The sequence below is a fragment of the Eriocheir sinensis genome, chromosome 21 (assembly GCF_024679095.1).
Source record: "Eriocheir sinensis breed Jianghai 21 chromosome 21, ASM2467909v1, whole genome shotgun sequence".
In the NCBI taxonomy this organism is placed as follows: domain Eukaryota; kingdom Metazoa; phylum Arthropoda; class Malacostraca; order Decapoda; family Varunidae; genus Eriocheir; species Eriocheir sinensis.
In genome coordinates, this window is record NC_066529.1 from 10,576,750 (window position 1) to 10,601,293 (window position 24,544).

General features: G+C 39.9%; 2 protein-coding genes and 1 long non-coding RNA gene across 11 annotated transcripts in view; 2 read left to right on the forward strand and 1 right to left on the reverse strand.

Annotated features, from left to right (window-relative positions):
* The window catches only part of LOC127001671 (guanine nucleotide exchange factor for Rab-3A-like), an 83,262-nt gene extending 73,800 nt beyond the window's left edge, over window positions 1-9,462 (forward strand). The window contains exons 6-9 of one of the 2 annotated variants that reach the window (XM_050866648.1): window positions 1,436-1,456; window positions 2,651-2,753; window positions 3,100-3,166; window positions 4,558-9,462. In XM_050866648.1, the coding sequence (XP_050722605.1) occupies window positions 1,436-1,456; window positions 2,651-2,753; window positions 3,100-3,166; window positions 4,558-4,625 (259 nt within the window). In that variant the 3' untranslated portion in view covers window positions 4,626-9,462. The remainder of the gene's footprint in view (window positions 1-1,435; window positions 1,457-2,650; window positions 2,754-3,099; window positions 3,167-4,557) is intronic. The other variant, XM_050866649.1, reaches the window with a different exon arrangement.
* Window positions 8,850-10,360, reverse strand: LOC127001674 (uncharacterized). Of its 6 annotated transcripts, XR_007755395.1 has the most exons (3): window positions 9,124-10,360; window positions 9,047-9,061; window positions 8,850-9,015 (listed from the first exon to the last, which is right to left on the reverse strand). It is a non-coding gene; the product is annotated as an uncharacterized LOC127001674 (long non-coding RNA). The 6 variants fall into 6 exon arrangements; XR_007755391.1 differs by lacking the exon at window positions 9,047-9,061 and having other exon boundaries at window positions 8,850-9,030; window positions 9,155-10,360; XR_007755393.1 differs by having other exon boundaries at window positions 8,850-9,061; window positions 9,155-10,360.
* Window positions 10,361-10,493: 133 nt separating this feature from the next.
* Window positions 10,494-23,576, forward strand: LOC127001672 (dentin sialophosphoprotein-like). Of its 3 annotated transcripts, none has more exons than XM_050866651.1 (3): window positions 10,494-10,639; window positions 14,876-15,073; window positions 22,096-23,576. In XM_050866651.1, exons 1-3 carry the CDS (start codon window positions 10,635-10,637, stop codon window positions 23,195-23,197), a joined length of 1,305 nt encoding a protein of 434 aa, XP_050722608.1. In that variant the 5' UTR covers window positions 10,494-10,634; the 3' UTR covers window positions 23,198-23,576. The 3 variants fall into 3 exon arrangements, with proteins under 3 accessions (XP_050722608.1, XP_050722609.1, XP_050722610.1); XM_050866652.1 differs by having other exon boundaries at window positions 14,876-15,070; XM_050866653.1 differs by lacking the exon at window positions 10,494-10,639 and adding an exon at window positions 14,374-14,683.
* Window positions 23,577-24,544: the final 968 nt, after the last annotated feature.

Here is a 24,544-nt window from a genome sequence, read left to right on the forward strand (position 1 = left end):
TAGCTGCGGGGATCATGTTTCTTAATGGTCCCTCTAAACGAGAAAAATGAGAAAAAAATCATCACTCACGCAAACCATTTCATAACATATATCAACGCATTTGTGATCAGTTTATGTATTATCTATTTTTTTGGGCTTATATCATGGCACAAATTTGGCCCGTTGCTGCTATACGGTAAAGCCACAAATTTGGCCCATCGCTGCTACACGGTAAAGCCACAAATTTGGCCCGTTGCTGCTACCGGGTTAAACATTTCGGGGCTTACACACATTTGATGAGGCTTTTGTAAAGGTTGCGGGTATTTCCATGAGTAGTTTTCATGAGCCTGGGGTTAGTTTGGTGAAGCTTCTGTACTGTGAATGTGAAAAAAACTCGTTTGATCTTGACTACCTCCTTTTTGACCTTTGGAAATAGTTGGTGTGAGAGGTGAAATCATCTGAGAAGACCAACCTCACATTCTTGCATGCACGGTACTCTGAGAATCACTTTTTCATGCCTTGATAGCCCTTTCAGTGTGATTCATGACCGAACTGAAGTATACATTTGCAGTTTGGAAGTTCAAAATCTATATAAATCAACAAACTCCTAATTATCCATGATGTGTGTGTATGTATTTTCTTAAGTTTAATTTTGAAAACCTTAATGACTGGTATTGTGAATGTGCCCAATGTGAGATTCATCACCATCCAACCCCTTAAGGGAAGAAAGAGAAGATTCTGAAAGTGCTTTGGTCAGCTGAGGGGAGGAAGGGGCCAAGTTAGAAGTGACAGTAAGCACATCAAACAGTCGATGGTTGGTTTTCGTCACTTCATGATTCACCAAAATAACTCATCAGAAAAACTGGTGTCTACAGCTGCTTCCTCTAAACACTCTGTACTATATCCAGTCCTTTTAGCAAATGCACTCGTTTATAGAGGTCCTGATTTCTAATGTGGGTGTTCCTCCAGTACTTTTGGCCTCTGGAAAAGAGTGGTACAAGTGAGAGGCCTCAGAGATATGTACAATAGTAAAGAAACAATTATTATTATTATCATTATCAGAAACAGTGTTTTATTGGGTGGAAGTGTCATGGCATCATTAGGTGAATTATTGCAGAAATGCCAGTATGATGACACTTCATCAGTACTTTATGAAGTTGAGGCAGAGGGATCAATATTGGGGATAAGTGTGATGTGCATTTCAAGTGTGACTTAACTCGGGAAAACCATAAACCACCATGTAATACCCAGATCAAAGACATTCACAGCAAATGGATAAGACTTATTACCATTCCTTATTGAAACTTAAACTTTATTGTAGCCATAAAACATACTTAAGTATATATAAATGTTATTTAACAGAACACTCTTCAGATATATATGTATATGTATGTTTATGTATATATTTTGTCAGTTTAGATGTGATCACTGAGAACCATTTTGGTCTCCTTTTCAGAGTTGACCCTGATGAAACCAGGTTATATTCTATCCATTGTATTCCTTATAGCTTGTTAACTTGCCCCTGCCACCCCTCCCCCCAGCCTCCCCTCCCCTGTCCATCCCTCCATGGTAAATGTTGCCTGGGAACTGGAATGCACCAGTGACTGCAGATCCCAATCCACCCCTGATAAGGCCCTACCTGCCACATCCATTAATTCAACCTTTTAATATAGAAATGATTGATTAGCTGTGATTCTGTTTTGACTTATTTTATTTGGCAGTTTTTTCCTTGCCTTCCTCTACTGATAATCCCAACATTCCGTCCATTGTTTTGTCATTGCCTTGTACCTGACCCAACATGCCTTGAGTTGCTGTTTGCAAGATGACCCTCTCTCTGCATGGACTTAAAAATACCCTAAAACTACCACATAGCAGTTTATAATGATGTGACTTGACTCCTTACTACCCCAAGAATCCCTGTATACATTTCATTCTCGCTGTATACATTGCATTCTTGTATATATGATTCCATTTAGCTTGACTGCTTGTCCTGAGTTATCACATTTTGCTCTCTTCCTTCTCCCCTGCTTGACCCTCTGTAATTAAACTAGTCCTTGCCAGTGACTAGAAAACGTACCCATGTATCAGATGATCTCCCTGAGGCTAGTGAATGATGGTAATGCAGAGAACATGTTGAAAGTAATCTTGTATTTGTTTTTAATCCTAAGTGTAGTGTGTCGCAAATATTCCTGTTGTATCACATATGAGTTGAAGTTACTGGACAAAATTATATCATGCAGTATGACCACAAGCAAATGTTCATTCTTTCAGATTAAACTCACAAATAACTAGATAAATATAACGTAGCTGCTATAAAGAAGCATTAGTTTACATTAGTTTAGTGTAGGAATAAATGACACAGATTGCCTTAAAGTTACAATTAATGAGATATATACAGTGTGGATATTTCGTTGAGATAATCCTATAAACAAAAAAAGCCTGCATCGCCTCCCTAAAAGTTACAAAGGGCAGGATGATGAGGGAAAAACTCTCAGGTGTATGAAATGACACTTTATAGCAAGCAGCAAAAGGATGAAACTACTTAAAACAACAAACCTCAAAGCAGACAGATCACAATTTCTGGATAGCACTAACAGTAGGCAGTAGAGCATGCGTTTTCATCATGTGCTCGTGTGTGTGTGTGACGTGTGTCCCTCTCCGTACCCCGCAGGAAGTGTGTACTGCTGGATGTCCCGCGGTTCTGCAAGTATCGCTTCCGCCTCAGTGAATCAGACGATACCTGGTACTACATCTCCCAGCTGGCCAGGAACAGGGTGAGTGGCAGCTAAATAGTCTATGTTTACTCAGACTCTCACTTGCAAATGTTAGTTATGGTATCTTATTATTCTGTTTAAAGTGTCATCATCATTGCCTTCATATCCACACCACATTCTTTTATTTTATTTTTATTTTATTTTTTATTTTTTTAGTTCATGGTCAGGGAAAATAAGAGCAGTGAACATAAAAAAAGAAAAAGAAACCATCATAATTCCAACTTTTCACATAAAAATTATCTTATCCTGATATTAGTTGTGGTGGTTTATGTTGTAATGTTATATTGGTCAAGAATCTCTGCTTCACTAACCTTTGAAATAATAATGTTTTTTGTCTCTTCCCCAGATTATTGCCATTTGTGACTTCCTCAACTACCTAAGATACATCAAGCTGGGTCTAGTCAAAAGTTCAGGTGAGTGGAACAACCTTAGTCTTAGGGCTGTGTTACAAGTCGAAACCGAGAAGTTTCGGGTCCCTGCAGAGTTATTCATCCTGAACCCTGTAGGGATCTGAAACTTCTTGAATTCGACTTGTAATATGGCCCCTAAACCGAACCCTGTAGGGACCCGAAACTTCTCGGATTCGACTTGTAATATGGCCCCTAAACCGAACTCTGTAGGGACCTGAAACTTCTCGGATTCGACTTGTAATACGGCCCCTAAACCTCTGTAGGGACCTGAAACTTCTTGGATTTGACTTGTAATACGGCCCCTAAACCGAACTCTGTAGGGACCTGAAACTTCTTGGATTTGACTTGTAATACAGCCCCTAAACTGAACCCTGTAGGGACCTGAAACTTCTTGGATTTGACTTGTAATACGGCCCCTAAACCGAACTCTGTAGGGACCTGAAACTTCTTGGATTTGACTTGTAATACGGCCCCTAAACCGAACTCTGTAGGGACCTGAAACTTCTTGGATTTGACTTGTAATACAGCCCCTAAACCGAACTCTGTAGGGACCTGAAACTTCTTGGATTTGACTTGTAATACAGCCCCTAAACTGAACCCTGTAGGGACCTGAAACTTCTCGGATTCAAATCGTAATATGACCCTTAGTGACGAGCAGCCTCCTTTGTTGCTCTCAGGTAATCATGTGACGGTGTGGGAATATAGACACGAAGATGATGAGCCAGCAGTGGATTAAGTATATCAGTTGTGTCCAGTTATTGTCTCCATAAATAAACTGGTTATAGATGATACTTTTACTATTATTATTATTATTATTTTCATCACTGTTATTATTACTGAGATCAAGGGAAAAAAATTATACAGACCCAAACAGAGTCCCCTCGATGAGCAGACATGGATGTGAAAAATAGGAGAGACAGTGACAGTAAAGTAAGAAGAATAAAAAGGGGGGACAAAAACAATACCTCATGAGTCAGCAGGTGGGTGTTGGCCTTTACTTTAAACTCATCAATGTCAGGAAGCTGCATTGAAATGAATGAGGTAAATAGGTGTAGGTTGATAAGTCAGTAGATTATATAAATAGTTAGTTAAGATGATGGATGTAAATAGATTGATTAATTCGCAGTGACATACTTATATTTTACGGGAAAAGAACTTTAATTTCTCTCACAGCAGTCATGAAACATATTAAGTAACTCTTGTAAGGTAACACATTAGTTTACTGTTGAAAAAATTACTTAGATTGCCTTAGAGTTATCAAGTGATGAAGTTACCTACTTTTGTATTTCTGGAAAAAAAAAAAAAAAATAGGAGTGTCATTTTGTGGTCCTTCCTTGATTCTCTGTGCTGTCAAGTAAAGCTCCCTAAAACCACCCCCTCTCCTTCCCCTGCAGTTCACGACGTGTACTGGGAGATTGTGAAGCTGCGCCGCCAAATGGCTCTGGCTCGCCTGGGGTTCTGAGGGAGGCCACAAGTCTGCTGCCGAGAGTCACTGTGGGTTTCGTGATGACTGAAGTGATGTGGCAAGGTATGAATCGCTGAACTCCTCAAAGGACAGATGTAAGTTGGAGGAGGTGCAGTGAAGATTCTGTGTGGAATGAGATGATATTCAGATACTACAAGAGAACAAACGAGTGGTGGCATATATTTATACAGAAAATTATCTGAGCTAACTTTACGCATTTATGTGGAGATTAAGATGAAGTAACTACTGCTGATGGATGCAGAAATCATGTTGGGAAGCTTGTAAGATGAGGACAAGAGTGATGATCTTAAATTCTGAAAAAATAAAGAAGTTAGTCACTGATCAACCTTTGTGATAACCAAGACAATGAGAGTACCGAAGAGTGCACATGACAAAGAATAGTTTAAAGACTGGTTCACCTCACTCTAGTACCTATCGTGCTTCATGTCAGTGGAATAGCGTGTGTAAGGTGCTTTGGCCTCTCTTGCCATACTCAGAGATTTCTATATACAATATTCTTGTAACATTTTGTCAGGTAGACAAGGAAGCAACCCAGAAAATGTGTCCTGAAATTGGTATAACCGTGTTGTCAGCTGACTGTCCTTCACAGTTAACCTGTTTTGTTAAAATGTATTTTACTATTATCAGCCCATAAAGTTTTTAGCTGTACATAACTGCAGTGAGCCAACATAAGCATGGCTATGAGGTTATGTTCAGAAAACTGTCTCTCATACCTCTGGGGCCACAAGGTCAAGGTCACAAGCTCAAGGTGAGAGTCAGACGCTGAACGTTGACTCTGTAACTCGGCAAGAATCTCCATTGAGATTACAATTGAAAACGTTCCCTATGAAAGAGCTTTATGCTTTTTTATTATAATTTTAAGGTCTTCTCATCCTTTTTTGGATGATTTTTATTATGACTGGTGCAGTTTTGAGGATTGCATTGCCATGCATTTCATGACTGTCTACATTTAATGATCAATGTCCTCTTATTTGACCTCAGTGGATTGAAGGTCAGAGTTTTAGTCACTGAGAGAGTGAGTGAAGCAGGTCATAGCATGCTGTCTATCATCTGAAAGTCTGATCTGTTTCCTCACACTTATGGCATGCTTGTGAACAGCATGAGCCACACAAGAAGAGCCACACCTTGAAACTGTCCACCCACACCACCACACACTGGGAATGACCAGCAGCACCCCATTCCCATCAAGACAGTCTTTATTCACTATGGAGCCATATATATATATATATATATATATATATATATATATATATATATATATATATATATATATATATATATATATATATATATATATATATATATATATCAGGTAGTTTATCATTGCCCCAAATAGTGTATATTTTACAGTTATTGATCCATAAGGTCATTTTTTCTGGTGTGAAGCAGAGCAGGATGTTTGGGTGGTGTGGGTTTCACTTACAATTGTCAGACACTCCAGCCCACTGGGAAAGGTGAAGGATTAGCAAATTTTAAAATGATCATAATAACATTCACTCCAACCTTAAGTAAGTTATTTATCCCGGCTCTTCAATATACATTTTCCTGTAACAGAACATTGCTTTACAAGACTTTGCCAGCTGTACCTTGTAATCAATAGAGTATTGCATGACTCTTGCTGTGACTACTTGACATCAATGCTGGCAATGAGCAGGTACCTTTTCAACTCAGGAAGCACTCGATGTCTTTTGATGCACCTGTTTGTCGGGTCCCTTGAGGTCAGGTGACAGGAGGAGATGCTCATAGAGTCGCACCAGCATCCTGCAAATGGTACATGTGCTGCAGATAAGGGAAGAACAGTGCAAGTTGAAAGTTTCAACTAATGTCTGTATATTCTAGTTGTCAGAGATCATTTATAAATCCAGTCCATGATGACTCACTGTTTAAATTGATATTGTACAGGGCAACTTTATTTATTTGTTAGGTGTTTTACCTTAAATACAAGCTGTAGTATTACTCATTTGCTTATGAGATGAAGGGGGACTTATGAGGCGGATAATATATTTCTAAAACTAGGAAGAAGAGGATAAATATACGTATGTAGCAAAAAAGGCAGGATATAGTTTGATTTTAGTTTCTTGAGGAAAATATAATGTTTTGTTTCTTGCACTTACTTGGAGGCATTCCTTGGGGGAAGAATAAAGGGAAAGAGTTTGCCCTAGTTTGGTACCATTACTGCAGCCAGACAGACAAAATATAGATCTGAGTGTGAGTAGAGGAGGAGGAGGAGGAGGTGATTCTTATGTGATGAAGTGCAGTTTGATTTCAAGAAATTGCATTCTGGGTGTTACTCCTGTGATAAATAGTTTCCCCTTTACTGTGTTAAGGTGACAATGTACCACACCTCCAAAACTGATACTGTACTGAAGATCTTGAGAGTGTGAGTGACTGTACATAAATCCGTATTTGACCCACGACAACAGCAGCACGTAGCAAGGGAAGTTTGGATGATGCAAAGAAGTGTGTTGTATAATCTTTTTTGGAGCATCATTGTGACAACAGGCTTGTTTTGTATCTTCTCCTCTTCCCTTGAGCTGCCTTTTACTCTAAAGAACATTCAAATGCTTTTTATATGAACAACGAAAATGCATTTTTAAGATGAAATTCAGATTATGGAATTAGTTTGTATCAAGATAAAGCATATATGAACCAAAAATGTGTTTGGAATTGATGCAAATTGAATGCCATTTGAAAATCCAAGACATTATTAAAAAGAGGTACAAATATTAGTGAATTGTGATAAAAAACGAAGCAACTCAACATCAAAGAGATGGTTTACTTAGATTACTGTTGTTGTTGTTGTTGTTCTACATCTCATTGTTGTCCAGGAGGGCCTTGGTCAGGGCCTCGGCGGGACAAGCAGTGGAGCGCTGTGACTGTACAGTTTATCAGTGACCGTGTGTGTACGTATATGTGTTAAGGTGTAAACATTATATAGAAGGTGTATATTGATATATCAATATTTGTATAGTAGTTTTTTATATCTGTGTAGACTCTGGAAGGAATTATATACATCATTGATTTAATTATTTAAAGAAAAAGAAAAGAGAAGCAGCACAGTCTCACTGATCAGAAAGTTTATGCTAATAGTCGGTCATTGTCAATACATGAACTTGGTAGTCAGTACTTATTCAAGACTGACTCTGATCTCTTAATTAGTCAATGAATACTAACGCCACATTGCGGTACTGTTTTCCTCCTAGTGAAGTTACCTGTTTTCTTGTGGATGTCTGTTATATCATTCTAGAAAACATTAGCATACCATTATGATGATGGGGAATATATATTTTTTTATCAGAAGAGGAGTGTGGCAGCTTGGGATTCACACACGGAAGAAAGGCAAAACTAACCTTTCAGTGCTGCTCCTCCAAGGCTAAAGTGTATCATATGTATCAAAACTATACTGTGCCAAAGGCTTCTATCATCATCTTATTATGTTATTTTTTGATAGAAGAATGTACCAGTCCCCAAACAGACAGATAACACACCATTCATTCAGTTGCCTTCCACTAGTGTTGCATTTGAATGATAATAGAACGAGGAGGACATGAGACCCTGTTGGTGGGAAGTCAGCATCCAAGTGGTCATCCAGTGTAGATTTAATGAATGGTGTTGAGGATTTTTTGGTTCTGTGAGAGTAAAACCTTTTTTCCTTATTGTATGTTTTTTCCCTTGAGCTACATCTAATACTGTAATAAAAAAATGAAAATAAACACAAAATACAAAGAAAAAACCACAGGCACAAGTAACATTATGACAAGAGGTGAAGGAAGACAGTTCTGTAAGACTAACAACAGACAGAAAATCCAGAAAATCAGCCGCTTTGTACCCTTGACTAAATGCTTCCTCTCCCTCAGTGTGTGTCAAGTAGCTAACACCTATATGCTCCTACTCGTCAAAAACTCGCATTCTAAGCCAGTGTAATGTATGGTAAGGCAGCCAGTACCGTTTACATTACTCTTACGTTGTTTCCTTGTGACACCTCAGGAACCAAACACGACTTGCGATCAGAGAGACTGTGCTGCTGTTTTCCATTTGTCTTGTTCTCTGTCATGACCAAAAGAAAGGTATATATTCAGGTCTTTGGCCAGCGAGGAGGCATGGCTGTGGGCGACCTGTATTCTGTCTGGACCTAAATTCTTTCGGGACCTGTTCTGCCTGGACCCAAATCTTTTGGGACCTGTTCTGCCTGGATCTGAATCTTTTGGGACCTGTTCTGCCTGGACCTAAATCTTTCGGGACCTGTGCTGTCTGGATCTGAATCTTTTGGGACCTGTTCTGCCTGGACCTAAATCTTTCGGGACCTGTGCTGTCTGGATCTGAATCTTTCGGGACCTGTTCTGCCTGGACCTAAATCTTTCGGGACCTGTTCTGCCTGGACCTAAATCTTTTGGGACCTGTGCTGTCTGGACCTAAATCTTTTGGGACCTGTTCTGCCTGGACCTAAATCTTTTGGGATCTGTTCTGCCTGGACCTAAATCTTTTGGGACCTGCTCTGCCTGGACCTAAATCTTTTGGGACCTGTTCTGCCTGGACCTAAATCTTTCGGGACCTGTGCTGTCTGGATCTGAATCTTTTGGGACCTGCTCTGCCTGGACCTAAATCTTTCGGGACCTGTTCTGTCTGGACCTAAGCTTGTCTGGGCTAGTCTTCTATCCAGACCCGTGACCTGTGTCGTGAGGGTGTGAATAAGAGATGGACTCGACTCTGTTTTATATCATTGTCCCGCTGCGTCAGTGCGGATATGCTGAGATGTTTACCATAACTGTATGTGTCTATATATTTACTAAAGCTCTCTCTAAATAAATATGAATTGCTGTTTTATTACCCTTGGATTCTTGTTGTTTTCTAATGACAATAGTGTGATCAATATCTTTATTTTTCCATTATACGACCAACATGTGGTGTTCTGCAGAGCCTACAGTATTTTACATGATAGTAGTAGATAGTATACCAGGTAGTAGAGAGTGTAGTAGGTAATAGGTAATAACAGTAGATAGTATTGTACAAAAAAAAAAATAGATGGTGGTAGTAGATAGTATACCAGGTAGTAGAGAGTGTAGTAGATAATAGGTAATAACAGTAGATAGTATTGTACAAAAAAAAATAGTAGATGGTGGTAGTGGATAGTATTGTAGGTAGTAACATTAGATGAAAGTAGTTTACAGTATGTAGAGGTAGTAGACAGTATTGTGGGTAGTATGGTAGAGAGAACAACTTAATATTTTAGTTATCCTGCTTAGTCTATTCCATCTATGCAAACATACATGCACAGCGGCATGCTTGTGTTCAGTCACCAAGTTGCCTATACAGCACTAGGCCTACATATTTTTGCAGGATTGGTCAAGCTATAGTAACATGATATAAAGAAATACATTTGAGAGAATATACTAGCAAAACCTTTATTTGTAAGTAGGATACTGAGAGGAAAACATATTCAGGAGTCCCGGATGAAGGGTACTCAGCCGCTTATATTTCCCGACTTCCTACCCCAAAACTGTCTTCTGGGCTCCAATAACAAAACTAATTTATAGTTATCGTTAAAAGAGTTAGATCCTGCTGTTTCTTGGCAATAGTTAGGCGTCAGAAACCGGTAAATACTATGCTCTGAGTACGACAATCTGGCAACGGTGCTAAGTACGACAATCTGGTAACGTTGATACAGATTTTCGCTGACTCGAGCAACGGTGCCAGATTGTCGTACTCTGCCTCTTATGTTTGCCGATTTCCGACCCAAAAACTGCTTCCTCGACCCTAATAATTGCCTTCATACATAGTTATCGTTAAAATGGTTAATTGTTTGTGTTTTTTTGGCAATAGATGGCTCAGAAACCGGTAAATACGAGGCTGTGAATACGATAATCTGGCAACGGTGGATTCGAGTAACGTCATCGCGGCGGAGGCACGAGGCGGCCACGCTACAATTTGCAGGAGAGAAAAATAACGTGAAATTCTTGGCCTTTTGACACCCCGGCGGCTGACAGCATGAGGTGAGTGAGGGACGGTGCTCCACGAGGCCGCTGAGTGAATGTGTGCGCCGGAAGGGAGGAAATGGCGGGAAAAAATGGTGAAAACTGCATCTGGCTTGGTGCTTGGGTGGAAAGGGTCGGTATCTTGGGGGTTGGCCAAAGTTTACTGTATTGTCCTTTATTATCATTATCATTTATCGTCATCCACTATCATTTAGCGTCATTTATTGTCGTTTACTATCATTTATCATTTATTATCCTTATTTAGCATTATATTTAGGTAAATCTTAGTAATAGCGGCTCCTAGCGGGTGCTCACTACCTGGAACAATAAACTATCAATCAATCAATCAACATTTCTAGCACGTATGAAGGGGTTTTGACAAGCGGACAGGCGTGTTTATGTCACAAGGGGTGTATTTTTCCGCGCGGGCTCTTCCCTCTCTTCACCCCGGAGCTCGCAGTCTCATCGCCCATCGACTTGGAAGAAATCGTGAGGCCAGCGTGGAAAAATAAACCCCTTGTGACATAAACACGCTCGTCCGCTTGTCAAAACCCCGTCGTACGTGCTAGAAATGTTGTAATTACCACCACACCGTGCCCTAAACGCGCACCCTCTAGGAGCCGCTATTACTAAGATTTACCTCATCTATCCCTGTCATTTATTATCATCACCTTTCATTACCATTTATCATTATTATCATTTATCATATATAGCATCCTTTTCATTTATCATCATTTATCATTTATCCGTCATTATTATCATCTTTCATTACCATTTATCATTACTATCATTTATTATCTTTACCATCATATACTATTTATTATCCTTACCATTTATTGTCATTTATCAGTTATTGTCTAGGGATGTACCGATGTATCGGTATTGGTGGTATCGGCACATTTTAAGAGTATCTGTATCGGCTGATTGTCTGCCGATACTTCCGATACCTAAAGGAGTTTTGTACGTCGCATGTCACTCGTTGCAAATTATTTTCTTCAACAGAAACTGGATTTTCTAAGTTGTTGAAAAAATATTAGAAAAGTGTATTTATCTAATATCATGCTACTACATAGTTTGAAATTTCCCGCGATTTAATTTTCATCACTTTAAACGATAAGATCAAATTACTTTCAATATAAGTATATAATACTTAGTACTATAGAGTATAGCCTTTAGTACCGCGGACGCTTACAATACAGGTTAGACCGTTAGTACTTAGAACTAGTGTTGTTTTACTTGCAACAATAAACTATCAATCAATCAGTATCTTCGGCGCGAGATTGGCGGAGCCCCTCCGCTCGCCTCATTTGCCTGCCTCAGTCAGTCAGACGGTCGCCCCGCAATGGGGTACACTGACATAACTTTATTAATAACAAACTTGATAAAAAGAAATTCATGACTATGGACACCTTTTTTCAGGCCAGCAAAGATTACTTTTTTTTTTCACCCCTTCTATGGTGGAACAACGAGTAGTGGGTCTTTTTTTTCTTAACATTTGATATTGCCCTTTAGCTGCTGGAATTGTTGTATATAAAAAAAATCAGTCCACAGGTATCGGTATCGGTATCGGTCAAATATTGGGGTATCGGTATCGGTCAAAACTATTATTGTCATTTACCATCATTTATTATCAATTATCATTTATTGTAATTTAGATTTTGTCCAGGTAAGGTTTATCAGTGTTTTGTGCAATGATTTCTGAAGCGGTAAACCATTTTGAAATTAACAGTAAGCAGCGGGGCTAATCTGAGTTTTGTGCAGCTGTGTCTGTAGAGGTAAACCATAAGTATTAGTGAAGTTAGTAAAGAGCGAGAGAGAATAATATGCTGAGTTCATTCACCTTTTTGTTGTGCTAATCGGATGAGTTTTGTGCAATGATAGAAGCGGTGAACATAAGTAAAAGTAAAGTTAATAAATTAAAAGTCCAGCGTTAATTACCAGATTGTCGTACTCAGAACTCTGTATTTTCCGGTTTTCTGTGACCCATAACTATTGGAAAAACCATCGGTAAAGATTCGTTTTAGGTCCGTACCAGTATCTCATAATCTACTACGTATTTGAAACATCACTATCTCTTCATATATCTTTTCTACAAACCTTCAACAGTCATGGAAACGCTTTGAAAATCAAATTCAAGGACTTTTTTTTTTTACTCTTGAAAATAAGGGATAATGTTTACGAAAGCGCGTCGCCTCCTCTGGCGGCGGCCGCGGCGACGCTGCACCCGCCGCAGCCGTAAAATAGCTCACTTTACGACCTACTAACGTCGCCGCGGCCGTCGCCAGAGGAGGCGACGCGCATTCGCTAACATTATCCTCTATTTTTAAGAGCAAAAAAAAAGTCCTTGAATTGGATTTTCAAAACGTTTCCATGACTGTTGAAGGTTTGTAGAAAAGATATATGAAGAGATACTGATGTTTCATAAGGTAGGTAATGAGATACTGGCACGGACCTAAAACGAATCTTAACCAAACCATCAATAACTAATGATTTAAACAATAACTAAATGAATATCGTTATCTGCGTGGGTGGGCCATTTTATGGTCAGAAATCGGCAAATAACGTTGAAAAATAGCAGACATCACGTGACCAGTCCAGTGAGCATGAACAACCAACCATCAAAGTAGAAAGAGGTCACCCACTATCTTCTAGCCAGGCGTTATAATAAGATCGCCTGAAACGTGGTCCCCACTCCCCAAGATCTAGTCGTCGCCAGTGAACGGTGAATAGACTGGCAAGATGAATCAGTGCTTGGAGGTAAGGAAATAAAATCTTTCGCCGCTTGTGTTCACGTACAAGCCTCATGCGAAGCGGTGTTGTTGGAGTGAATCAGTTGTCCGCTCCTCAGCTCCTGCCAGACGGCGGTGATGGCGGCGGCGGCTGGAGGTAATTAATAACAATTTCATACTCCATTTTTATAATACTTATTTAAGTTTTTATACAGTCCTATATTGTACTCAAAACGATTCAAATTTGCATGTGTGAGAGGCTTAATGTTTTCTCATAGTGGTGGCAGCACGCAGGGGCGTCCGCAGTAATTTTTTCAGGGGAGCAAGGTATAGTTGGGAGCATACGCTATAGCTGCGCGTGGCGGCGGTGCTCATCTTTGTCCCGTTGGTTCTTTGAGCCTGTGGTGGGAGAGGACCCAACAATCCGACAGGGCCAGTGTAACGTCCGGGTTACCACAGTTTACTTTCCCTAGGTTTCCCCAGGTACCCATTTATTGAGCAACCCTTAAGAAACTATATGAATAGCTGGGTGACCTGCACACCTACTGCCCAGGCCAGGATTCGACCCCAACCCCATTCGTAGTTAGGGACACTAACTGCTGCACCATGAGGAGGCAAAGCCATTATGGTTAGGCTCTACACATTTATACATCATATTCCATATTTTCATTGGTTAGCCACGAGGCAATGGCACATACAGTTAACAATAACTGCACCACCAGGTGTACTTCTGAGAATTTAAAATGTTAATTCAGTTTTACCTTGGAAGCAAATGTGAATGGGAGTATAACAGATTTCCAAGGGGGGTTGCTACTGCCCCTCTGAATGCCCATGGACAGGTAACTTATAATTTCCTACTCCATTCTTATTTTACTTATTTGACAGTTATATATATATTTTTTTCTTTCTGTGTTGTACTCTCAGCTCCAATTTGGGTATTAATATGTTTCCTTTATTGCTGCTTTTTTATCCATTTGATAGTTATGTAGTTTTTTTGAGTGTCTTGAAGCCTCATTTGTTATGGGTCCCTATCTACAAATCCGTAAGCCTGGGTTTGAATCTGCTTGGGCAGTGGGAGTGCACCTCACTCTGTTCATCCTCCCTTTTTGGTGAGGCTAATAAATGGGTACCTGGGGAAATGTGCGAAGGTAAATTGTGGTAACCTGGATGTCACACTGGCTCTGTGTCCTGGGGCAAAGGGTTCTTACCCACCCCAGGCTCAAGGGCCAATGCAATACAGAGGAGCACCAAGGCCATGTGCAGCTATATAGCTTATGCCCCCAACTTTACATAATTTTCATAAGACAGTGGCTGAGGGAGTTTAAAGGCAAAGGTAATCCAGGCATGATCAGATATAGGATCTGCAAGCTCAACTTCAACATCAAAAACATTACATGTACTTTTTTTTTATATCATTTAGTATTTTTTTTTTGTTCAGATAAATTTTTTAATGTTTATTAGCCTATGAGAGATTGATTATACCTGAGATTTATTCTAATCAACTTTTTCATGGCATTTCTTACAGATTGGTGCGGTGGAGCGTGAGGTCAGTGGTGTTGGTGGTGTTGGTGTTGGCAGTGTATCTGGATGGGGTGAGGGCCAAGGAAGCAGCAGTGGAGCAGCAGAAACAGCAGGCTGGAGGAAACAAAGAGTTGGGTGTGCTCACGCGGGTCAGGGAGATCACCGGCCGAATCACCAACACAATGAAGGGCTACATGAGGTGGTGAGCTCTTGCCTGTTGGTTTTTACCTGTTTGTCGCATGCTTGTAGTGTCACGTATCTTAACATTCTTTATTGTGTATCTTAAAAGGTGTGTGTGTTCTTACTTGTTTGTGTGCATTCTTGCCTTTTTGTGTATACAGGTATCTCTCATTTTAAGAGGTTGCTGTTAGGGTGACTCTTGAGGAAGCTTTAGTTTTTATTTATTTATTTATTTACTTTGGGGGGGGGGGGGTTGGCACATTAGGCTTTCTTCCCCTGACTGGGCATAAGAAGTGGCAGATGAACTGTTGAGACATTGGATGACATAGCAATAATTTGTGGAGTGGTGCCACGGTCATGAAGGCTGCATTACTCAGAAACTTGTTAATTTAGTGCATGTGGGGACAGTAAATGGGTAGACAGAGGCCAATTGAGCACCTGGGGAGAGTAAATTTCTGTAGCGAGCACCTGCTTCTATGTTGCCCATAGTGTGTGAGGAAGTGTTTTTAAGAACAACTTACCAAGTGATGTTTTGCTTATGTCAAAAGCAGTTAAGCATTGTGGCCCTTCCTGTGGAGGTGCACTGACCTGGAGGACAGGGGCAACAGGTGCGCCAAGTAAAATATTGAGTGTTTCTCACATCCTCTTGTCGATTTTAAATGTAAAGTGTAAGGCTTAAAATCTAGAAAAGAGGCAATGCAACACTCATGTGGCACAAGATATCTACGGTACTGAATGTGCAGTTGCTCTACAGACAAGCCACCACTCTCAAGTTTGGTTGCTTTTTACAATGATTCCATAGCCTCATGGGCTAAGTCAGCAGCAGAGGGTTGAGCACATAGGTAGGAAGCAGCACTTTTTTCATTAGTGAATCAGCTAATCTGAATTGGCCCATCCATCTCCCTCCTGTACTGTGTCAATTACTCTCGAGTGAAAACGGACCAAGCTTGTAACACATGATCTTCCTTGTCGAAAACCAAATTGGCTGTCACTCATTATCTTTTCATTTTTCATATGGTCAACCCATTTCTTTTTTATGTTTCTTCTGCATAATTTACAAACAACACTTGTGAGTGAGACCAGTCTATAGTATAGTGGTTCTTCTCTGTCTCCATTTTTATTTATGGGAATCAGATTGGCCCTCTTCCATTTCTCTTGGTACTGCACCAGTCCTAATTGAGCAATTTATTATGTCGTAAATTGGATCTATCAGTTCTTCACTACATGTCGTTAGTATTTGGCCCGATATATCATCTGGTCCCATTGCCTTTCTGCCATCCAGTGACTTCATGATGTTTAATAAAACATTTCTGTCCACATCTATGTTTTCCAATTTTTAACTGTTCTTCCTCCTGTCGTCTTGGGTTCAAATTCAGACTCTTTATTGGATACGTTTTAAAAACTTTGTTTAACACTTCACTGATCTTTTCCTCCTCATCATATACCTGCTCGTCATCCCTTATCCTTATTACACTCATTCTTTTTCATTTACTCAAGGTATTTAAGAACAATTTTGGTTCGAATGTTAATTTACCTATTTGTAGTCTATTGGGCCTGAGCTAAGCTCTAATAGTCCTGTCTCCTCCATATCTACATTTAATTATCCAGCCTTTCCTTCATTTGTTGGACACTGTTTACCTCCACCACATCTTCCAGCAAGCTGTTCCATGTGTTAACACTTCTATGTGGAAAACTATACTATTTTACGTTACTCAAACAGGTTCCTTTATTGAGTTTCATCCTATGTCCGCTCAGGCCCTGCATTCTCAGAGTTAAGAAGAGATCATCCCTATCCACCTCATCATCACACAATAGCCTTTAGTTAAGTGAGGTAGATGATGTGTGGCCGAGCAGAGCCGTTGTTAACTTTAAATTCACTTAACTTAGTTCACTTTTTCTGTCTCTCACTGGGACATTAAAAGGTGTGTGTTTTTTAGTATATCTCTGCGGTGGTAGACGGTCACTGCTCTTCCCCTAAGCCTATCAACAGTGGCGTTCCACAGGGCTCTGTCCTATCACCCACTCTCTTCCTGTTATTCATCAATGATCTTCTTTCCATGACAAACTGTTCCGTCCACTCATACTCCGACGACTCCACTCTGCATTATTTAACTTCTTTCAATAGAAGACTCTCAACAGAGGAAGTACACGACTCCAGACTGGAGGCTGCAGAACGCTTGACCTCAGACCTTGCTATCATTTCCGATTGGGGCAGAAGGAACCTTATGTCCTTCAATGCCTCAAAAACTCAATTTCTCCACCTATCAACTCGACACAATCTTCCAAACACCTATCCCCTATTCTTCGACAACACTCAGCTGTCACTGTCTTCAACACTAAACATCCTTGGTCTATCCTTAACTCAAAATCTCAACTGGAAACTTCATACCTCCTCTCTCACTAAATCAGCTTCCTCGAGGTTGGGCGTTCTGTATCGTCTCCGCCAGTTCTTCTCCCCCGCGCAGTTGCTATCCATATACAGGGGCCTTGTCTGCCCTCGTATGGAGTAAGCATCTCACGTGTGGGGAGGCTCCACTCACACAGCTCTTCTGGACAGAGTGGAGTCTAAGGCTCTTCGTCTCATCAGCTCTTCTCCTCCTACTGATAGTCTTCTACCTCTTAAATTCCGCCGCGATATTGCCTCTCTTTCTATCTTCTATCGATATTTCCACGCTGACTGCTCTTCTGAAATTGCTAACTGCATGCCTCCTCCCCTCCCGCAGCCCCGCTGCACACAACTTTCTTCTCATGCTCATCCCTATACTGTCCAAACCCCTTATGCAAGAGTTAACCAGCATCTTCACTCTTTCATCCCTCACACTGGTAACCTCTGGAACAATCTTCTTTCATCTGTATTTCCTCCTGCCTACGACTTGAACTCTTTCAAAAGGAGGGTATCAGGACACCTCTCCTCCCGAAATTGACCTTTCTTTCGGTCACCTCGTTTGATTCTTTTTTGGGGTCAGCGAGTAGCGGGCTTTTTTTTATTATTATTATTATTATTATTATTATTATTATTTTTTATTTATTTATTTATTTTTTTTGTGCCCTTGAGCTGTCTCCTTTGTTGTAAAAAAAATAAAAAATAAAAATAAAAATGGTATTGACAATTTTACACAATAGTTACAAAGTTTATGTGAGTGAGTCGCATGAAATGAAAGCAAACCACACCCAGCGCGTGAGCGGAGGTGCTCCGCTCGCCACCCGTCACCCGTCTGCTTCTCTCCTCTTCTTCGCGTTGCTCGCTCGTTTTATTTGCTCGTTGGTTCGTCCGGAAGGGTGTGGTTTCCGGTGATAACTTGGGATGATTTGTCATCATTTGCTGATTCTTGCTGATTCCACCGTTAGCTCAGCACAGTTCCCATGGCTAAAAGCACGACATGTTGTTAAACATCCTGTGGCGCGACACCAACCCAGTGCTTCGACACACACAGTCACACATTCATATACACATGATGATATGTATATTACAAGTGACACAATTTTCCTTTTCTAAATCTAAACTATCCTCCATTTATCATGTTTTCCTTTTCTAAATGTTCGACCCATTGTTTTTTTATTTTATTTCACAAATCTTGCATATTACACTTGTCAAAGAAACTGGTCTATAATTTAGTGGTTCAGTTTTATCTCCACTTTTATAAATTGGTACAATGTTCACTCTTTTCCATTCTAAGGGCACTATTCCAGTAGGTATTTATATAGCATGTTATTATGTCATAAAGTGGCTCCAATAATTCATTTCTACACTCTTTTAGCACTTGTCCTGAGATTCCATCCAGTCCCATAGCTTTCTTTCCATCTAAGGTTTTCATCAGCTGTATCAGTTATCCTATCAACCTTTACATGATTCAGTTTCCCCTCATTACAATTTTCGAGACCCCAGTCAAAGTCAGTTTCTTCCATAAACACTTTATGAAAATATTTATTTAATATTTCTGCAATTTCTTTGTCCTTTTCGTAGATTATATTTTTTACTTTAGCCTTTCCACTCCTTATTTCTTTTTAACTTTCTGTTTATATGAATTTATAAAACACTTTTGGTTCTTCTTTACATTTAGAAATTATTCTTCTTTCAAATTTAGCTTCCTCCTCTCCTTATTTTCACACAATCATTTCTTGCTTTTTTTATATTTGTCCCTATTGTTCTTATTTGGTCTTTTCTTTAAATTCCTCCATGCCTTATTTCTATTTCTTCTTGCTGTCTCACACCTCCATCCAAACCATGTTTTTTCTCCTTTAGTTTTTACTGTCTAGAATGGAACATATATCTCTATTCCTCTGTTGTAAATATTCATAATGGTGTCTATTTCTCTTGAATATTAGTACTCTTCATATCAGTCCAGTTTACCCCACCGAAGAAAGTCTTGAGTCCAACGTAATCTGCCTTAGCGTAGTTTTTCCTTTCTGAACTTATAAGCCTCTTCTCGATATTCACATCCTTCCAAAGTTTTCATCTCCAATAGTTCATGGTCGCTCTTTCCTAAGGGGCACTCATGACTGACTCCTTCATCCAACTCCACGTTTTTTGTGAAAATTAGGTCAAGTCTTGGTGGTTCATCATCCCCTCTCAACCTTGTTTTTCCTTGCACCCACTGTATCATGAGGTTATTTATTACCAGCTTCAAACACATACCACACAGCTGTGTGTGTACATGTGTGTGTGGTATTGTGTGTGTAATAACGATGAACAGTTTATGAGTTTGGGAGCCGTTATGCTGGAAATATACATTTTACAAACAATCAAGTTCACAAAAGGAAGGTGAGGGGGAGTCTGACTGTGATAACTGAGGAAGGTTGCAGGTGTGTGTGTGTGTGTAATTCACCACCATGGCCTGATCACGAGCTGGATTTGCCATTGCCAGTACTTGCATGGCAATACGTGCGTGTGTGTTATCTGAGTTTGTGTTTTCTTATTTTATTCAAGTGAAGTTATGTCTTGCCACAACCATATTATCAAATGCCGCCCAAAGTTTCTGTATGCTGTTGGTGCTCAAAATTTCCGTAGGTAATGAATTAGCTTCTGTTGAGAGATCATCACTATGTATTGCTTGCATTTATATATTTGTGTGTATGTATTTCCTTCATGTAGTATGTGTATTTGTATGTGTTTGCTTATGTGTATTGTTATATAATTTGTATAGTTATTGATAATTCTTTGTACAGTGGGTTGTACTACAATGAATGGATATAACTACATACATGTATTAAGTTGTTATGTACCAGCTGTTTTATTGATTAAATTAAGATTCTGCCGTGCAATTTGGCTGTGTGATGCCTGGAGCCCTTGATGCATCAGCATAATTTTTTCATAGGTTTGTGATATTCAGTGCTTCAGTTACAAATTTGCATATTTTCATCTTTAAGAGTTAAAATACTTAATTTTATGCAACTATTATGCAATATAACTTCAGCCATGAGCGTGCCAAATAAAGTGAATTTACCATGGAATTAAGACAAAAAAATTCCACGTGAGATGGTTTTTGAAAAGTAACAAATAAAAGTGTTGAGCACAGTATGGCTCAGAGCTGTAGGCAGGTAGAGTTAGGCCTCTTGCCATCTTGTTTCTATACTGCTCATGTTCATTGCCCCAAGCTCAATATCTCAGGCTGAGCACAAGCTGCTGGATTTTCAAATAATACCATTGTTATCTATTGGTGGTGACCCTTTGTTTAGACAGAAGAGCTGGGTAAGAGACAGTGAACCTGAGTGGTAGAAATGCAAGATAGTGTCTGGTGAGACTGTGGCCAACCCTCCCTGGCTACAGCAATGACTAAATGAAAGATATGTGCAGTACTTCAAAAATAAGGAAAAATAAAAAAGGGGGTAAAGGTAGAGAGGGGAATCTCTTATGTTAAGCAGGTCACCCTACTGCCACTGCTTTCCCCTCCTGATGCTTCTCAGGTACTGCTGAAGCTGTACTAGTTTGTAGCTTAAAGTAAATAAGTTATAACATACTGCCTAAATATGTACTTCTATTATTATTCACAACAGGATAAGAAAAAAATTAAGGTCCCTATCCTACAGGCTAGATACAGAATCCTGTGCTGTTCTAGCCTGTGCAGCGTCACAAGTGCACTGGGCCTCATGTTATGGATAATTGAATTTATTATCAAGTAGGCAAAAGAATAAACAAAGATTATCCTGACATTGAACGGATAAGAAGATAAAATCATGTATTTTCTCCCCTTAAAGACAGTCTTGGAAATAGAGGTACGGTACATCTAAGATAATTTTTTTTTTAGCACACCCCACTATGCATGTGTGTTAACAAGGTGAGGGACGGAAAGTTGCCCGAGCCATGAGAGCACTCACTAATAGAAGGAGAATTTAGGCCAGAGGTAGTGGACGGCCTGGTGGTGACCTTGAATGTTTTACTCTGAATTCATCACCTGGGGGGTAAAAAATCAACAAATGGAAGAATATATTTGCCACATGCTTGCATTACAATTTTTTTTGCATGCAAACTGCAAGACCAGCTGTTGTTCTGACTTAAAAGAGGTTTTATTGCACCAAAGAGGATTATGACTATGCAGATCAGAAAATTCAATTTAACTTTACCTCCAGTTAAGATGCTCATACTTGGGTACTGTAACCCAAGTTCCTGAGCCAAAGCAGTCAACCTCTTATGCTGCACTCTGTGTGTGGTGTAATCAGAATATTGTGGGTCTCACACACACTTCTGGGGCTTCATCATCCCACAAAATGATGTGGCCACATCTCTGGGCCAGAAAAATCCTTGGGCATATATTTTTTTAATGGTATGGCAATGAGGAGAACCATACTAGCAGGGTGTTGCCTTAGATGCTGGCAGCAAGATGACTCACCCGTTGCCACTGGCAGTGTTAATACAGAGTCAGGTTGTACAGCATGTCGGCACTTGACGGCAGAAGGTACCGGACAAATGCTCATGTGAACCAGCGTTAATTAACAGTCCTTACTAAGAACTCAAGACATTGTCATTTAGCTTTCAATGTACACATCCACATCCACCTCTTAACACACATCAAATATATAAAACACCCACACCATGACACTTTCCAGGTCTGGCCATGACAAACCTGACTCAGGACCAAAAGGCATGTTGGAGGAAGAGTTGGAAAGCGAGATATTGGAAATTTTGGACTCCAGTGTAGATGAAGAAAGAAAGAAGTCTCACACTTATGGCAGAGAGAGATTAGAAGACTCTCCCATCACTGAAGACGCTCTCTGCACTAGTCAAGACAACCTCCCCAATGTTGTATCACCCAAAGGAGCCAATGATGATGCTCTCAGCGATGCTTTGTCTGACGCAGTAGAGTCCTCCTCCACTGAAGACACTCTCTGCACCAGCCAGGGCAACCTCCCCAATGATGTTCTCAGTGATACTTTGTCTGACGCAGAAGAATCCCCGAGGCAGGAAGGTGTGACTGATAGTGACAAGAGCCTCCAGTCAAGACCAAGGGAGACACTGAATGATCATCCTCATCATGACCTCTCTGCTGACCCTGCTCTGCCAACCTGTGACAAAGATGAGACCTCTGGTAGTTGTAGCAGCTCTTCATCATATATCAGCCTTGACCCTCTCCCTGTTGCTGCTGAACTGTCTAATGATGTTGAGATGGAAATGGACCCATCTTCTGTACCCGTGGATTCAAGTGAAGGCAGGGCATTGGAGGGTGTTAGGATAGGTGATGCTGTGAATGGTGGTGCTGATGTGGTTGAAGAGGATAAGATACCTAACACAGACAATGCTGATGACTCAGAAGAGGCATTTAACTCCATCTCAGCTGACCATGAAGCAATGCTGTCTGATTCCACCAGCGACGAAGACACGGATATAGATACTGACGGCGAAGGAGATGCTCTGGAGGGTGAAGATAATGATGAGAGTGAGGATGACGATGCATTTAACCAATCAGACGTTTACTCAGACTTATCAGACACAGACGACAGCAGTGATGGTGAAATGCTGTATGGGAACGAGGCAGAACTCAGCGATCCGGAGTATGGAAGCAGAAGTGAGGAGGCGTATGACTCTGACACGCACTCAGATGAGGAAGACATAAAGGAAGAACCACCTGCTGATGTTGAAGGGGAAGCTGAAGATTGGAAAGGAGAAAAAAGTGACTCAGAGGCTGCCCTTCGGAGTCAGTTTACTGCTTGATGTGCTTGTTGTTCTGTCTTGGGTTGATGGAAATAATTTGACAACTATGTGGATGTGTCATAAAAAGTTTGGTTTTAGGATTTTATTCCCTATTTATAGTTTATTTAAGCTTGTTTTGTTTATTTATTAGATAACCCATTTGTAGTTCCACTTTATGAAGGATCTAAGTATTTTGTGTCAAGGGTATTTATTGTTCCCTTACCATTACAAAGTGTAAATTTTTGCATTGTATATAAAAATTACTTGTGTACATGGGAGGTAATGTTATATTTTTCTCTCAAATTTTCTTTCATGGAACTTTCAGTTTTACAAGCACACATTCCATTACTTATGCTTCTGACAGGGTGACTAGCCATCAAAATAAAGAAACTGAAATAAAGAGATTTTAATTTCACATATCTTTTCTACTTGGGCCAGGTGTGTGTGTGTGTATGCGTGCGTGAGAGTGCATGTGTGCCTGTTCTCTTACATCTTTATCACCTCCCATTTGTATAGTTTCCTACTGTCTCCTCTTCTTGTTAGCATCCCATAGATCATTGGTATATTTTTCTTTGCCTTTCACAGATTTGTTTAGCATAATCATGCCACCTCTCTTCCCATCTTGGTTCCAGTGTAAGTAATTTAGTTTTTAGTCTTTCTGCATGAATTGAATTTATTTTAAGATTAACCCATCATGTTGCTACCCTTTATCTTTTTCATTTTTTTATCCTTTCCTTCCAAATGTTTCTTTAGAAGTAGATTCTGAACTACAGCTCCATATCGTCACCTTCATAAACAAACCACCTTAGTCATTATTTTCTACTTTACAGGAAATCAGAAAAGAACTGTCATTATCTCATTTGGCTTCAGATTTAGGCAGAAATGCAAAGGTCAATTCTAGAACACTCAAACCCTGAATGACGCAGGCAACTCTACAAAAATGGGCATCACATGTTGAAAAATGAATGTAGACAAAAGCCGGAAATTGCTGAAAAATGACTTGGGCGATTATTTTATGAGGGTGACGATATTCTAGTATAATGCATCTAGTCTTCCTCAGTTTGTTCTTGTGTCCCCTTAAGTTTCATGGTCCTCTTTATGAATGCACAATCAGGTCTCCTGTCTACCTCTTCCATATTTTTATCAGTTTATATAGCATTATCAAGTCTCCTCTTTCTCTTTTCTGATGTTGGCTGATTCATTTCCTTCAGTCTTTCCTCATATGTTAATCTTGCCTACCTTGAAACCATTTTTGTTGCTGATCTTTGTCTTCTTTCTAGTTTACTTGTGTTTCTTTTTGTGAGGAGACCAAACTATTGCTGCATATTCCAGTTTTGATCTTATCACCATTATTTTTCTTGGCATGCC